This window comes from Labrus mixtus, chromosome 21 (assembly GCF_963584025.1).
Source record: "Labrus mixtus chromosome 21, fLabMix1.1, whole genome shotgun sequence".
Classification (NCBI taxonomy): Eukaryota; Metazoa; Chordata; class Actinopteri; order Labriformes; family Labridae; genus Labrus; species Labrus mixtus.
This window is the reverse complement of record NC_083632.1, coordinates 17,568,777-17,583,246: the sequence shown is the minus strand read 5'-3', so window position 1 is coordinate 17,583,246 and position 14,470 is coordinate 17,568,777. Positions and strand designations below refer to the sequence as shown.

The following is a 14,470-nucleotide window of genomic DNA, read 5'->3' as shown; positions in this document are numbered from 1 at the left end:
TAAAGTTGATTTGATTAAGCGTGGGCCAAATTACTGGCTGCTTAATGGAATCAGGCCCAGTCACCTGCCAAGGGCCCCTAGTCGAGGAGCTCAGCCTTGACACACACACACACACACACGCACACACACCATTTGAAATAACCCCTTTCTTCTGGCTGATTAAATGCTGCAAAACTATTACTTGATCAGACATGCAGCGTTATTGTAAAAGCTGGTGGGTCCTGACATCACTTCCCTCCTGCCAGTTATACATGACATCATTTCCTGTGGTCACGATGATTAGAAAAATTACTCCTTGTTTCCAAACTCACCTGCTCCCTTTTTTAAACCCCCCATCCTCTTCATTAGAGGCAACAACAACAACAACAGCAATAACAATAACAGGTGAGGGGGTGCTTTTAATTACAGACATGCTGGACCTGTTGTTGCTTCCCCTGCCCCTGCAGCGTCGGCCTTAACGTCTTTAAAGATCTGTCAGTTGTTATTCTTTACATTGGTATGCACACAAGCCATCATGAGCATGCAAACACACCTTCCTACATTTATTTAAACTGTGCTTGGTCAATACAAATACTGCAATTTTGCACAATAACACTCAGCATGTTGTTTCTCTTTTGAGAGCTACTTACAGCCCTTCACAAACAGTAAAATGTTTTTCATTGACATACCAGGCACGTCACCAGACGGTTAATACTGAACCTTTAAGTAAAATATGCAGACAATTCTTCATATTTTATTTTGCATTTATATTTTACAATGGTAAATGTTGCACTCAGAATGACTGCAACAATTTTTATCATGGTTTTGTGTAATACAGAAAAAGTCAGAAGTGACTTCAAATATTTAGGGCCCTATTTGGAGGCTTCTTAAGAGCGTTGTCTAAAACTTGTTGACTAAAATTTGAGGTGCACGGTGATTTGGAGCGGGTCTGACTTAATCATGTTAGTTTTTTGGCGCTCAGTCTGGGCGCTAAATTCAGAGCAGGGTACAAAGAGGTTGGATTAGGTGACTCAAGTCTCATTCCCCTTTAAGAGCCAGGTGTGTCGTTAACATCAACTAAAGGTATACGCTGTAAACATTTCTTTACTTATTTTCTATGCTGGAATCCTTATATTCTCAAATGCATGCGTAATGGACAATTTGTACAGTCTGTATTATGATTAAGACTTATTACAAATCCATTACTCTCTATTATTAACACCCAGCGCAATACATACATGTTTATTGTCTGTATGCAAATTTCAGGCATCAGTCATCAGCACAAGAACAGTGAGGTTGTAGGTTCAACCTGAAATGACTGGTACCTGTAGCTCCTCCCCTCTTAATCCCTCTCTCTCTTTTTATGACTGACTCTTGATGTGCAGCACATTTTGTGTTTGCATGTTTTTTGTTGTTGTACAAAATTGTGTAAACGTGAGAAGTCCAATTGAGAGAATTTGTTAGAGAATGAATGCGAGGCAGTAAAAGCGTCTCCCCTCCTCAGCAGCCGCATTATGTCTGTGTTTGTGTGTGTTCTTGCATTAAGGAGGATGAATGCATCTGCTGCGGACATTTAGTCTATATTGGTTAAATTATGTGTTCATATGTCTGCGATTGCTCTGCGTCGGGGAGAAGATGAAAAGTATATTAAACATTCTGCTGACAGCTAATTATCTGTTTGTTATTGTTTGCTGAATGAACTCTATCATTATTGTAAGAGGATAAATTGCTGTTCCGCACGTTGCTCTCTGTTGTCTGTTTCCCATCTGCACCTATTTCATCTTTCTCTTCTTCTTCTCTGTGCCCATATCTGAACATTTTTTTACTCTGTAGTTTTCACCCTCATGTCTTTTTCTAGTTCTATCTCTCTCTCTGTTGTGTTTTTATAAACCTTTCTTGGCTAATTGTTCTCCACTTTGACCTTTTGTTTCATTTAACTTTTCACCCTTGTCGTTTACATTTCCTTTTGTTTCATTCGTTTTTCCTCTCCTACCTCTTCATCTTTTTCTGTTTCATTTCTTCTGTCTTCTAAAACATTTTCTCAACTATGTCAACATTTATTCTTCACTTTTTTCTTTCTGCTGTGCCTCTGTGCATGTTTCAGCTTTGATTTGAGGTCAGGCCAATCGGCCGGCAGTCCTCCAATGTTGAAAAATGATGTGAAATGATGAGTTCCGATGTGGAACTCGGAAGCGCAAAAATCCTGTAGTTCATCGTGTGTCCGCTTGAGGCTGCCTGCAGAAGCACCGGAAGTCACATACACACCACAGCTTTGATTTTTATGAAGGATAAGCATTACTCACAATGAGGCGTTCAGCTGACCTGCTTGGCTGGCGGCCGTGGTGTAGCTTCTGGTCAAGGGGCTTAGAACCCTTCTCAGCTCCAGCTCTCAATATGTCATTAGGTTAAAAAAGGATTTTCAGCATGTCGACCGCTGCCGATGGGACTCCAAAGCCCCCTGCAGTAACAGATGGGTGACGTCACTCAGGCGCGCGAACACACACACATTTTACAAACAAACATAACATACATGAGCGCTTAAACTCCAGTCTTTTCAAACTCTTTGAGCCTCACTCTCTCTCTCTCTCATGTAGACGCTTATACAAACACACACACACACGCTTACACACACACATCCCAGCCACTATAGGGATTAAAGCTATAGATCAGATTAATGCCAACCATTTAAGAGATCCTCACATACACACAGTCTCCCTCCATCCTGTGCTCGCCACATGCATTTTTAATCAGAATAGGCCCTCGCTCCACCATTACGCACCACTAATTACCATAATACAGCAGCGAGCGGCGAGAGGTGCCCCCCCGCCCAGCCTGTCACCCTCTGAGCCGATCGTCCCACCAACACCAGCGAGCGCCACTGTCACAGCTGCTGTTCAGCTACAGGAGCGCTTCTCAAAAAGTCGTTTTTCATTTCTCCATCTTTCTTTTCTTTCCGCTGTGTCCTGGGAATACGGCTGTGTGACTGTGTGTGTGTGTGTGTGTGTGTGTGTGTGTGTGTGTGTGTGTGTGTGTGTGTAGATTTATCTAATGACCGTGCAGCAGATGCACCAGATGTTAACGTAACACCAGATAAACTGTATTACATCAGTGTCAATCTCTATCAGTTGACTGCGCCTGCCATGGTGGTCAGTGAATCATTTGTTATTTCCTTTTAATAACACGGTGTAGTCTTTCAGTGATTACCTCAGGCCACACCTTTTGTATATGGAAGAGAGTCTGAAATGTCTTCATCCAAACTACATGAATAACTTCTGCTCTGTCGGAGAAATGTCAGTTGAATCTTATATAACCTTTACTCAACTGACATAAGACATCGGATGTTAATTAAGATCTGTTCTACAAAGCAGTTCAACATTCCCAAAGTATATTTTGTTTTCAGGTTACACTGCAAGGTCATAAATCGCTGTTCAACTCCTTTGAAAACACACGTTTTTTTACATATGCACTCTGGAAAATCTCAACATTTTTAACGATAGGCTGGCCCTATCTGTTCACACATGCGTCTCACAGAACGGGGGGGGGGGGGTCTCAGGAGGCAGGAAGCAACAGGGTCAAGCCTTTAATGGCAGTTTTTTGTTGTTATATCTGTTGCTATGTGCAATTGAACATATTCACTGTACCAACAAATGAGTGGAATAGACAAGCGTCAACCTCCGGTCTCGAAAAATGAAGCCAATTCAGAAGTGCATATTCCTGCAGTTTGTCCAGCTTGAGGCTGGTTGCAGGAACACCGGAAGTCACATACACACCACAGGCAAAAAAGCTGTTTTTAACAGCATAAATTAACATGTTTACAGCCTGGTACAAATACGATATTGGTCTGATTAGTTATTGTCATAATGGGCAAACACTGTACGGGGAGGGGGACTTTAAAAAAAACCAAAATAAAAACGATACGTGTTATCCATAGTTAGGAGTGTAGCTGAGATGATTGACAGGTGGGCACGATGTAACGGTTTGTCCAGAGGCTTAAAACCCGCCTCAGCTTCGGCTCCCAGCCTGTCTTTAGGTTGACTGAAAGTTAGGGTGAGACAGGAATTCACGCATGGCGGCTGCTGCTGATGAGCCTCCACAGCCCCCTGCCGTAACACATGGCTGACGTCACTCAGGCTTCCACCATTAATATTCACAGCCTATGGATAAAGAACATATTGCGAGCAGAAAAGAGAAGGAAACAGTTTAAGCACCAACACGACGATCACTCAACAGTCACGTGATGATCTTCGATGAATCATTTCTCCAGAGACGACCAAAATGAACTCAAAACGACGGGAAAACCAACCTTCTTAACCTGAGATGACAAGAGAAATAAGTTGTGATCTTGAAAAAACTAAACAGGGTTAAACAAAATGTATTCATGTATGTCCACTTAGGGCTTCTGTATCCTCATAAGAATTAGAAAATCATAATGTTTTTTTGATTAACTGGTGATTCCAGTGTCCTGATACTAAGGTATTGCATCATATGAGTTGTGTGTATACAGTAGTTACACCCCAAAGTCTGGCTCAAATCAATTCTTACATACCAGCATTAAATTAACACTTTTTTTGAATTTTGGTCCATATGTAGAGGAATCATCGGCTGTGTATATTTTCAACATGTGAATCAGTTGTGTGTCTCGTATGTGTCACATCGTGCGTTTGATGTAAACTCTGTCTCTGTTGCCTGATAACATTATTCTCTCTCTGTTCTCTGCTTTTCTAACAGGGCAGCACAAAGGTCCCTTCTCTGCGACCAGTCGGCTGTACATGGAGACCCCCAGTTGGGCAGGTCAGTCTGTGTGTGTGTGTGTGTGTGTGTGTGTGTGTGTGTGTGTGTGTGTGTGTGTGTGTGTGTGTGTGTGTGTGTGTCTGTGTGTGTGTGTGTGTGTGTGTGTGTGAGTGGAGTGTGAGTGAGTGGGAATGCACTCTTCCTGTTTTTAAACAGACAATCGCACGTCTCACGACCACATCTATACGTTACCACATCCAGTGATTTCACTGATACGTGTGCTCTGACATCTACAGCACAGCTACCCATGCAGGTGTGTGTGTGTGTTTTCAGTGGGCTGTCTGTGTGGATGCCTGTGTGTGTGTGTGTGTGTGTGTGTGTGTGAATGTGTGTGTGTGTGAAGAGAGGAGAATGTGCTGACTGCAGTGCTTTGGTTCTGGGCATGCCCATTAGAAGTGGCTATAAATCCTGAGTGCAGTGCTCTCACTGTGTCAGCAGTCCAGCCAATGAATGGATATTAAACGCCACAAAAAAGCCTCTTTAATTCTGCCTGCCTCTGCCACACCGCTGCACACTCTCTCCCTCTCCCTCTTTCTCTTTATCTAGCTATCTATCTATCCATCCACCTTTCTTCTTTCTCCCCGTTTTCCTTTCTCCTCCATCCCTCTTGCTCTCTCTCCTTTCTCTCTCTCTCTCTCTCTCTCTCTCTCTCTCTAATAATTTAATAAAGAAAAGAAAAGAGTCCTTTAACCCTAGCTGCCAGGTCTGTTGAGGTGAAAATATCACCAGTTAAGGAGCTGGTATCTAATACATTATTTACAGCTTGTCATGGTGGCCTTTAAATCTGAACTTTGGGCCCTTATATGCTCCCTCTCATTATATATACATACAGTATCAGAAATTAGAAAAAAGCTGAATCAATAATTCTTCAGGGTTCATGGGATTAGTTTGCTTCTAGATCAGGATCGGTGAGTAGCAGTTGTCAATCAAGCAAAAAGCAGACAACTAAATACTAAAAATGTTAAACCGTTGAAGTGCTGACTGTTTGGCTGAGGCCGAGCATTATGTTGGATGAACTTCTGCAGTCGCTTTTGGATCTTAAACACAAAGTGTTTTGCCGTTATGTTTCCCAGTTTTCCTGCGTGCACGATGTGTTTTAGTGCGGACTCGTAAACGCTGGCTGTAAACGCTCGGTCCTAATGTTACCCTGCACTACACTTTTCTCTGCTGCAACTCGGCGCTCGCTTCCAAAACCCCTCACTGCAGCTTGATCATAAAAAATGTATTATTATTTCGATTAAATTTTGAGCTTCTGAAGCGTGACCCTGGCTGTAGGTGTGGCCATCTGTCCTACCAGCACATCAATACCAATCTAATAGCAGGAGGAAAGATCAATCACAACCAGCTTAGATCTGTGGAAATATACACGATCCACGGAGTTCTCAGCCTCTGCACCACTATATTGTGTGTAATATCTTGAGTCCGCTGTATGTATACCTCTGGAGCTAGGCGTTCGGTTTAGCACATTGTTGTTTAAAAATAGAACATAGCACACACAGACAAAAGCGAGGATTAGAGAGCTGTATGGTGGATATGTTTGGGTATTATATTCATCGAATCATTACAAGAAGAAATAATGGTTGGAACATCTTTGAGCAAACATCAGAGAGCAAACCCATGAAATATTTTATAGTAGAGATCAGCTTAATCAACATATGCCATGAGGGAGTGACTGGAATTTTTAATTTACATAATAACTGAAACACACACACACACACACACACACAGTTCCTCCTCCCTCTCCGTAATATCAATTACAGCTCGGCCTGGTTTAGCCTCTATCAGTGTTCGTCAGCAGGCCTCCAGGCCCAATCAAGGCTGTGCAGCCCAATCACACTGACATGGCAGCTAATTGAAAAGTCGTGCGTAGCTCAAAGAGACGATCATTGTTGGAGATCCAGTGAAGCTCCTTTGAAGCTCCACGAGGAGATTTTTGATGGTGATACTGAACAAGCGCTGTTGTGTTAAAAAAATTAGCATTCTGTGTACCCATGTATTGGGTCGATAGCAACCTTTTTTTTAATTTTCTATATATTGTGAGACTTTATATAAGCATGGGCTCCCCTTGAAAAATGGTTGGCCAGCCCAGGTGTCACAACAAAATCTTTTTTTTTTTTTTACTTTAAATTGTAAATAAAAATATCTATGTCATAATCCGGGTTCATTGGGAAAAAAATAAGTCCATTACAATTTGCAAGCATTCTCCTGCACACTGTCTTAACTTACAATGAACTAAGTAGCAAAGTTCTGGTTCTTATATACGGTAATTATAATGACGTTTGAAGATTTATATATTGCGTCTGTCTTGTGTTACTTTAAAGTGGATCTGATTGGTGGACACAGAAAGACTAAATATATGCTTTTCATTTGTGTATGCGTGCACACAAACTCCATGCCACCCTGCATACTTAGAGCCCCAGTTGAGCTAACCAAGTCAAAAAAAATGTGGACAAGCCCCAGTCTATGAGGAACTAACGGTTTTTTGTGATATTAACTTAACATAGGAATGATGCAATGGGGCAGATGGGATTCACCCTGTTTTCTCACTGAGGCTTAGTGATCCAGACTTAAGTAAAATACTATTTTGCCTTTACATACCTTCTAAATGATTTTAATGAATGTTTTGCCGCTTCCCTTATTTGTTGTTAAGCAGGTGTTTTCAGCCCATATTGTGGAAGTGGCAGTCTGACTCTACTCTACCACTTGTGTCTCTGTCTGGAAAATAAATAAGTAATACTGCTGCATTTATGTGCAACAGGCTTAAGACAAACTTTGCATGAGACTGTGGCTTTCTGGAGGTTGAACTCTGCAAACAGAACCATTTTCAGGTCACTGACAAGCTTCTTCTTTTTTTTTTTTTCATTTTAGCACCTCACCCTGTGGACGCTTTTTTTTCTGTATGAATAGGACTCGCTTGTTATGTTTTGTTATGAACTCCAGACACTCATAGAAGAGGTTGTTTACGTTTATCACTCACACTGCCTCAGAAGAGCCAACAGGATTGTTGTTGACCCCTCACACCCCTCCCATCCCTCACACAAACTCTTTACTGTGTTGCAGTCTGGAAAAAAGATACTGAAGCATCCGGGCCCTCACTACCAGACTGTGTAATAGCTTCATTCCCCGAGCCGTCAGACTCCTTAACATACAGTGACTGACTTTTGCACACTGTATAATAAATGTATACTGTGTATACTGTATATACTAGCTGCACTTCATAGGTACATGTAGATCAGTTGATGATGGTCTGCTTTTAAAAACTACCTCTGCCACTGTCACCTTAAATTGCCACTTTATCTGTTTTAGCCACTGTATCTGTTGTTACTTGTTGGACTGTTTTTCACTCCACTTTACTTTGTTTACTCATTTTACCATTTCCATCTTCTCATTACATTTGATCTCATATCCCTCTTCATTTTAAATCTCAATTGCCCTATGTAGCATCACAGTTCTAGAGGAACATTTTGTCACACTGTGTACTTTGTATATGATTGAAATGACAATAAAGAGAACTTGGACTTGAGCTCCCTTCAAGTTCTCAAAAGTTGTATTTAACCATAAATTTAGTTATCTAGAATTTTATGCATACAACTGTTTGTTTTGTTTTTTGCGAAGGGAATGATAAGTCATGTAAGGATGTCCTCACATGTCGGTGGGTACAGTGGATTGAAAAAGGGGAACAACCTTTGTGGGTACTGAGATGTTTATGCCAGCAGTGTGTTTCTTATTTCAATCCCCATCAAAAACTTTGTTTGGCATCTTTGTGTACTGTGAGATTTTTCCACTCTGCCAGGTACAGCATGAAACACTTGAAGGGTGTGAATATTTGTATTGATTTTCATTCTTATATATATATATATATATATATATATATATATATATATAATTTGTTTTTGCTAGTATGGAACGTTGACAAAAATCAGCAGCTTCAAAAAGTGTTGTTGATGGTTCCTCAGTGGATGTTCAAGGTCCACAGGTTCACTGCCGAATGGAGCAGAAAACTACTTTCTAACAAACCAACATTTTGTAGTTGTTGCAGTTCAACATGGAAACATGTTTTCCATTATTTAACTAGGCTTCTGAATCTTTAGAAACCTACTATTCAAGCCACTAACATGTGTAACAAGAGCAGGACAGAGGCAAAGATGAGTCAATATTGTAGGCCCAATGTACAGAGGTCAGGGCCCTCATCAGATGACCCTGTTGAAGGACACAAGCCGAAACATGGCGGTCTAATTTGTTAATAAAGTGGATCTTCATACTACAAGTGTTGCTGGAGCTTTTTGACCTCTTCAAGCCTTTCACTCTTCTTGCACCTTGGAAGTTGGTGAAGTTGTGCCAGAAAATTCCGCTCTGCTTATTCAGTGTACAACAAAGTTCAGTATTTTTTAACGCTCCTGTGTGGAGTTTTTATCTGGTTATGAAACAGACTGACGTTTATACTGATCCCTTTTTATGACCAACTAATGTAAAAGAGACAATCAGTGAGAAGAGTGATTGTTCATTGGACTTTTTTTAATGACTCTGTCGAGGGGGAGGGGTCAGGTGAGGCAATTACCGCCATGAGGCCAAAAACAGCCTATCTTTTTTTTTTTTTACCTCTTTCATATCAACGATTCAGTATGAGTGATATGTACGATGCAACAGGAAGCATGATGAGAACATTACCTACACTACTTAAGCATTCACAGGATAACGACAAAAGTTACCGCTTTGTCCACAGGGGGCGCCAAAATTAACACAAAGCTAAAGTTCCTCAAAGTAGCTTTAAAAAAGGCCATCTTTCTCTCAAAGCTGACATCTAACCTTTTCAGTCGCATCAGTGCTGAATAGATCTGTAATCCCCCCGCACCCACTATTTGTACCTACAATGAGCTATTCAGACCAAATTTATTTTCTAACCAGGCAGTAAACATGTTTATTTTTGCAGTAAAATTACTCCTAAGCCTTCCAAGTGGACACTTGAGGTACTGCACCTCTTTGCACTTCTGCATTGCCTTCATTTTTCAACACTGAAGGTTGCCGCTTGGCTCAGGCTCTCATGTAAAGCAATGTAAATAAATGTCTGCAATGATTAATAGAATACCCTTACTGTCTAACCCCAATGTTATGTAATGAGTTTCCTGAACAGCATCATCTCTCCAGCAGCAAATAGAGCTTCATGACACTTGTCTTCTCATAATTATACTATTAGGTTGACATTCTTCTGCTGCCCAGAGGTTAATGAAAACTCTTGTTGTTCAACTAGTTCGGAAATTAGTCTCACTTCTTCAACTTTATTTTACATTTGTCACATATTTGCCATCATCAGGAGACAGATGGGGTTGAACTACAACACAGTATATAGTGGTAAGATAAACTTGGACTAAAACAAGAGACCAGAGAGGCATGCAGCACAATGAGTATTGACTGATCCTTGGAAGCACAAACTAATCCAAACCGTACCTGTGGCGCTGATTGCTCCGGGCTGATTGCTCCATGCTGATTGGTAGAATTTGACCCCATAGTCATTTGTTAATGTTAGAGAAGCTGTGAGTGTTTGTTTCCTCCTCATTAAAAATTAAAGCTTGGCCTTAATTGGTGTTGGAGCGCAAAGCAGCCAGCGAGCTGTTAAAGCCAGCCTTACATTATTAACACAAATAAACACTAGCATCTGGGGCTAAAGAGGAAAGATCGCCATGGTGATGATTTAACCAACAAACATGCACAAACACATACAGAAGCATGGTGATACACAACAAACATCTTCAGTACATTATTGCTTTGCCCCCTAATATCCAAAGATTCAATTAATCTGTAAAGCTTCTTTACTGTAAATTGCCTCACTTTTTGTCTGCAAATCTATTTTTTTTTGTTGCGTACCTTTACAAAATGAATGCAGAAAAAAGAACGAGGCAGGATGTAAACATAAAAAAAACAAGATTTCAGTTAGGATACTTCCATGTTCATCCACAAGGTTTACAGGGAGCAAAGTTTTCTCCCACGGGTGCACTACTCTTCGTTACTTGAAGAGTGGTTGGAACCAATAAAAACTCCCAATACAGCTGTGAAAATGAATATTATATTATATTAATATCTTTGTCAAACACTGGATGTTGGGGGATCTGCAACCCAAGCTACTGCTAACCTAATATTCAGATTCTTTCAGCTTTTCATTCATCTAGAATTAAAAAAAAAAAAAAAAATGTGTATTTAATCGCCAGGACCCAAATTATCTGAAGAGGCCTTTCCACTCCAAAATAAAAATAAATGGAGACTACGTTTGAATGCAAAATGAAACAGTTAAAAAAGTTAATCCCAAATTCATTACAAAGACTAAAGTAAGAAGGGGCTGCTAGAGGAGCTACAAGAGTAGATGTTGCAAACACATTTTTGGTTAGTATTGCATAACTGTTAATTTATCAAGACGTTTTCATCAGAAGTGGAAAAAAACTCAGATTATCTGATGATTAAAACAAGTCAGAACCTAAAGTAAAGCAGTTTCAGGCTAAAAACAAGCTTTACTGGGCTTCAATGGCTTTGAGCTAAGCTGGCGGCAGCTTAAGTTCACTTGCTGACTGAACTGCCTGATTTGGTAGACTAACATTTCAAAATGGCAGTGATGTGACACAGCAGTTGGTTAAAACTGTATTACACTTAACAGCTGGTGCTTATCGTAAAGTTTGTGAAAATCTGCAACTTATATGTAGAAATTGAAACCAAAAGTAGGCTGACCGGCATAGACTTGAACCAATGATCGTAGCTCTGTTGTTTCACTGACAAAAATATGACTGTCAAAATCCTGAGAAGGATACAGCCCAAGCAGCAACCTCTGGTGTTGAAAAATTTGCCAAATGTGGAAGTGCAAGTAACTGCATTTCCTTGGGTGTCCACTTGAGGCTGGCTCCAAAAGCCAATGAATCTCCATTAGGGCCCATATCAAAATGCCCATGTTTACAGCAGATATAAAAAAGTTGTACAATAAAGGGTACAAGGAGAAGAGTAGTTTTAAAGTATTTCTGTATCTTTAGTATTATTGGATAGGGATATTGGTGTGTAGTGAATGAATATAGAGGTATCTTGTTTTGGGAGCATTATTAGACAGGGGCTACAGATACCCTCTGCTATTGGTTCATGCTAAGTCTATTTGCTCGTTCACCCTCTCTTTATCTCTTCTTAGCTTTTTCAGTCACCGGCCTCTTCCGTCTCTTGGACTCTGCCATAAGATACGGGCTAACTTGTTTCTATTAAGCTGCAGACTGGTGTGTGAGCTAGGGCCTTAAAGCCATATGCACTTCTCCCCTGAGAACCGCCTCCTTCTGCCAAAATGACAAGCTGAAAGCAGGTGATCACACGTTTGCATAATTCGGGGTGCGTTTAATTTGACTACCTGGTGAGGGCTTTTTGCAAGACGGCATTTGGACCGCTTCAGCTCAACCTCTTGAGTCTGTTGTTTGATTGATCTAAAGTTAGGCAGATTCAGCAATTTCTAATATGGCAGCCACCATCGTTCAGCTTCAAAATGCCTCTTCAGAAACCAACGGGTCACGTCACTGATGTCCATGTTTTATACAGTTTAAAGGGCCGCCCTAATCCAATAGAATGTGCATTTATTCATCAGCAAAGAAGGGTTAAAAGGCTCAGTAGGCACAAACTGTGATCAGTGTGGATTCAGAGGCTTTTATGGTCAAGACACACAAACACACAGACAGAAAGAGAGATCTCGGGAGTGTAAATGACGAAAGGTTCTCTGTGAATTTGTTAAAGTGATGTCCAGTGTCTCTGAGCTGCTTTTAACACTCCCAGAAAGGCCATTACAATTAAAGGAGCACTGGTCATAGCAGAGGGAAATGGAGAAGAGTGTGATGAGAGTAAAAGAGGGATGTCAGCACAAAGAGTGGCAAAGATGCTTTTAGCCTCTCTCTGCAGGAGTAATGTCCAATTACTGCTCCGTTTGAGGCCGCCGCCTCACAGCGTCATCAGCACACAAGCACCAAGTTATGGCCCTCTGCAATGGGCCGATTGTCAGCTGCCATGGATCACAATCAGCCGGCGAGTCCTCTGGGCCATCCAGAGGAGAGGGGCATTTCACATCGAATATTCATGTTGTTTTACCCGTTACAAAACGCTGGAACTCTTAGGCAGTGAATATCAAACATAATCACACAGAGACAAAAGCTGAGTGCTGTTTTTTTTTTTTTTTTTTCAATTTTACAACTCACATCTTAGTGAAATGTTTGCTTTTGTTCAGTTTGGTATTTTTCTCTGCTGAGTTTACAAAAGAAAAGATGACAGTGTGTGCCTGCGTTTTATCTCCTCAGACTCTGACCAGCAGGTGGTACCAGATGTTTAACTTTCTCGTCTCCGTCACACTTTGAACAGTGCCACAGTTGCTGGATTGTTGTAAAAAATGCTGTGTCGAAACATGTCAGAGCAGTGAATCCTTTTGTTTATGATTCTCTGTTCTCTGAAGATTGTACCTGTGGGGGTCCCTCCTGCTTAGAAATGTGCAGCTTGACGTTCTCTGTGGCTGTGAGGGATCTGTGCCTCCAGAGTCTTTGCTTATTGGTAACTGATATCATTTCAAGATTAAATCAAGGGGAAAAAACACTTGTTTTCATACATTCTTTTCACACCCAAGAAAGTAGCATTTTTAACAATTCTTATTTGATCACAGCTCGAACAGTAAAGAACTCTCCTTCACAGCGATGTGAGAGAGCATGTGTGCATTTTGCATTTGTTGTGCTTTTTTTTCTTGTTTATATCAGGAACCAGATTACTGCTTTCTTTACCACTGTGTCCTGTAGACAGAGCGAGAGGACGAGAGATGCTAACAAGCTTAACAAACAACCTAGAAAGAGCGCTCAGTGATAAGAGGAGCTGGACTCTGTGGTGGTGTTGACATCGAAGAGGATGTTTTCCAAGTTGTTTTGCATCCTGAGTAACTTTTAGCAAACCCCACCATCCCTATGCAACACAGACCCACACCACTGTGATTGAGCAGAGGGGCTTCTTTAGGGTTTAAAACAAATCAGCCAATAGAGAGACAGCTGGATTCTGTTACACATACATTTATGAAAAGACCAGTTTCTAGAATCTAAGAAAATACAATCCTAAATGTGCAAAATATTTAAAGCTGCAAGAGGCGTGAGTGGGTCATGGTACCTTAGTGCACGTTTGGGTCTGGTCGCAGCTGCAGGGTGTGGGTCAGCCGTGGGCTCTGCTGCTCCCCACAGCATAGAGAACAAGTTGGGCCACACTTCTGCTTCTCTACACAAGAGAACCAACATTTTAAGTAGATCTGTTGAGGGTGGATCTGGAATGAAATGTGTGAAACTTACATCGCATGTAAGAGTTAGTACTTGGTCTTACAAAAAAGGTGGCGCTTGGACCAGAACAGTTTTATATGTTGAGCTGTCCATGCAGGCACAATCAATAAACCAGTGAAATTGTAAACAAGTCAAACATTTCTTTGACAGTTACAAATACTTTCTGCTTGACTGCGGCACGAGTAGATTGAGATTGAATTTTTTGGCATGTCCAAGCTGCCAAATATGTGATTCATTTGGCTGAAAGCAATGAAAGAAAGGAAGAGAAAGGTTCCTTGCTTTCCAGTAGGTTCATCGCACTGCTTGTGGTGCTCAGGCCCTGCTGAAATCTAGAATCTATCACACAGCACTTTGTCTTTGTGGCATTATATTCAGTTCATTATGCACTGGCA

At 41.0% G+C, this 14,470-nt stretch overlaps 1 protein-coding gene across 5 annotated transcripts in view; it reads left to right on the top strand.

Annotated features, from left to right (window-relative positions):
* LOC132955687 (RNA binding protein fox-1 homolog 3-like) overlaps window positions 1-14,470 on the top strand; it is a 548,807-nt gene that overhangs the window by 258,033 nt on the left and 276,304 nt on the right. For all 5 annotated transcript variants that reach the window (XM_061028634.1, XM_061028638.1, XM_061028637.1 and 2 more), the window contains exon 4: window positions 4,708-4,770. In XM_061028634.1, coding sequence (XP_060884617.1) covers window positions 4,749-4,770 — 22 coding nt within the window. In that variant the 5' untranslated portion in view covers window positions 4,708-4,748. The remainder of the gene's footprint in view (window positions 1-4,707; window positions 4,771-14,470) is intronic.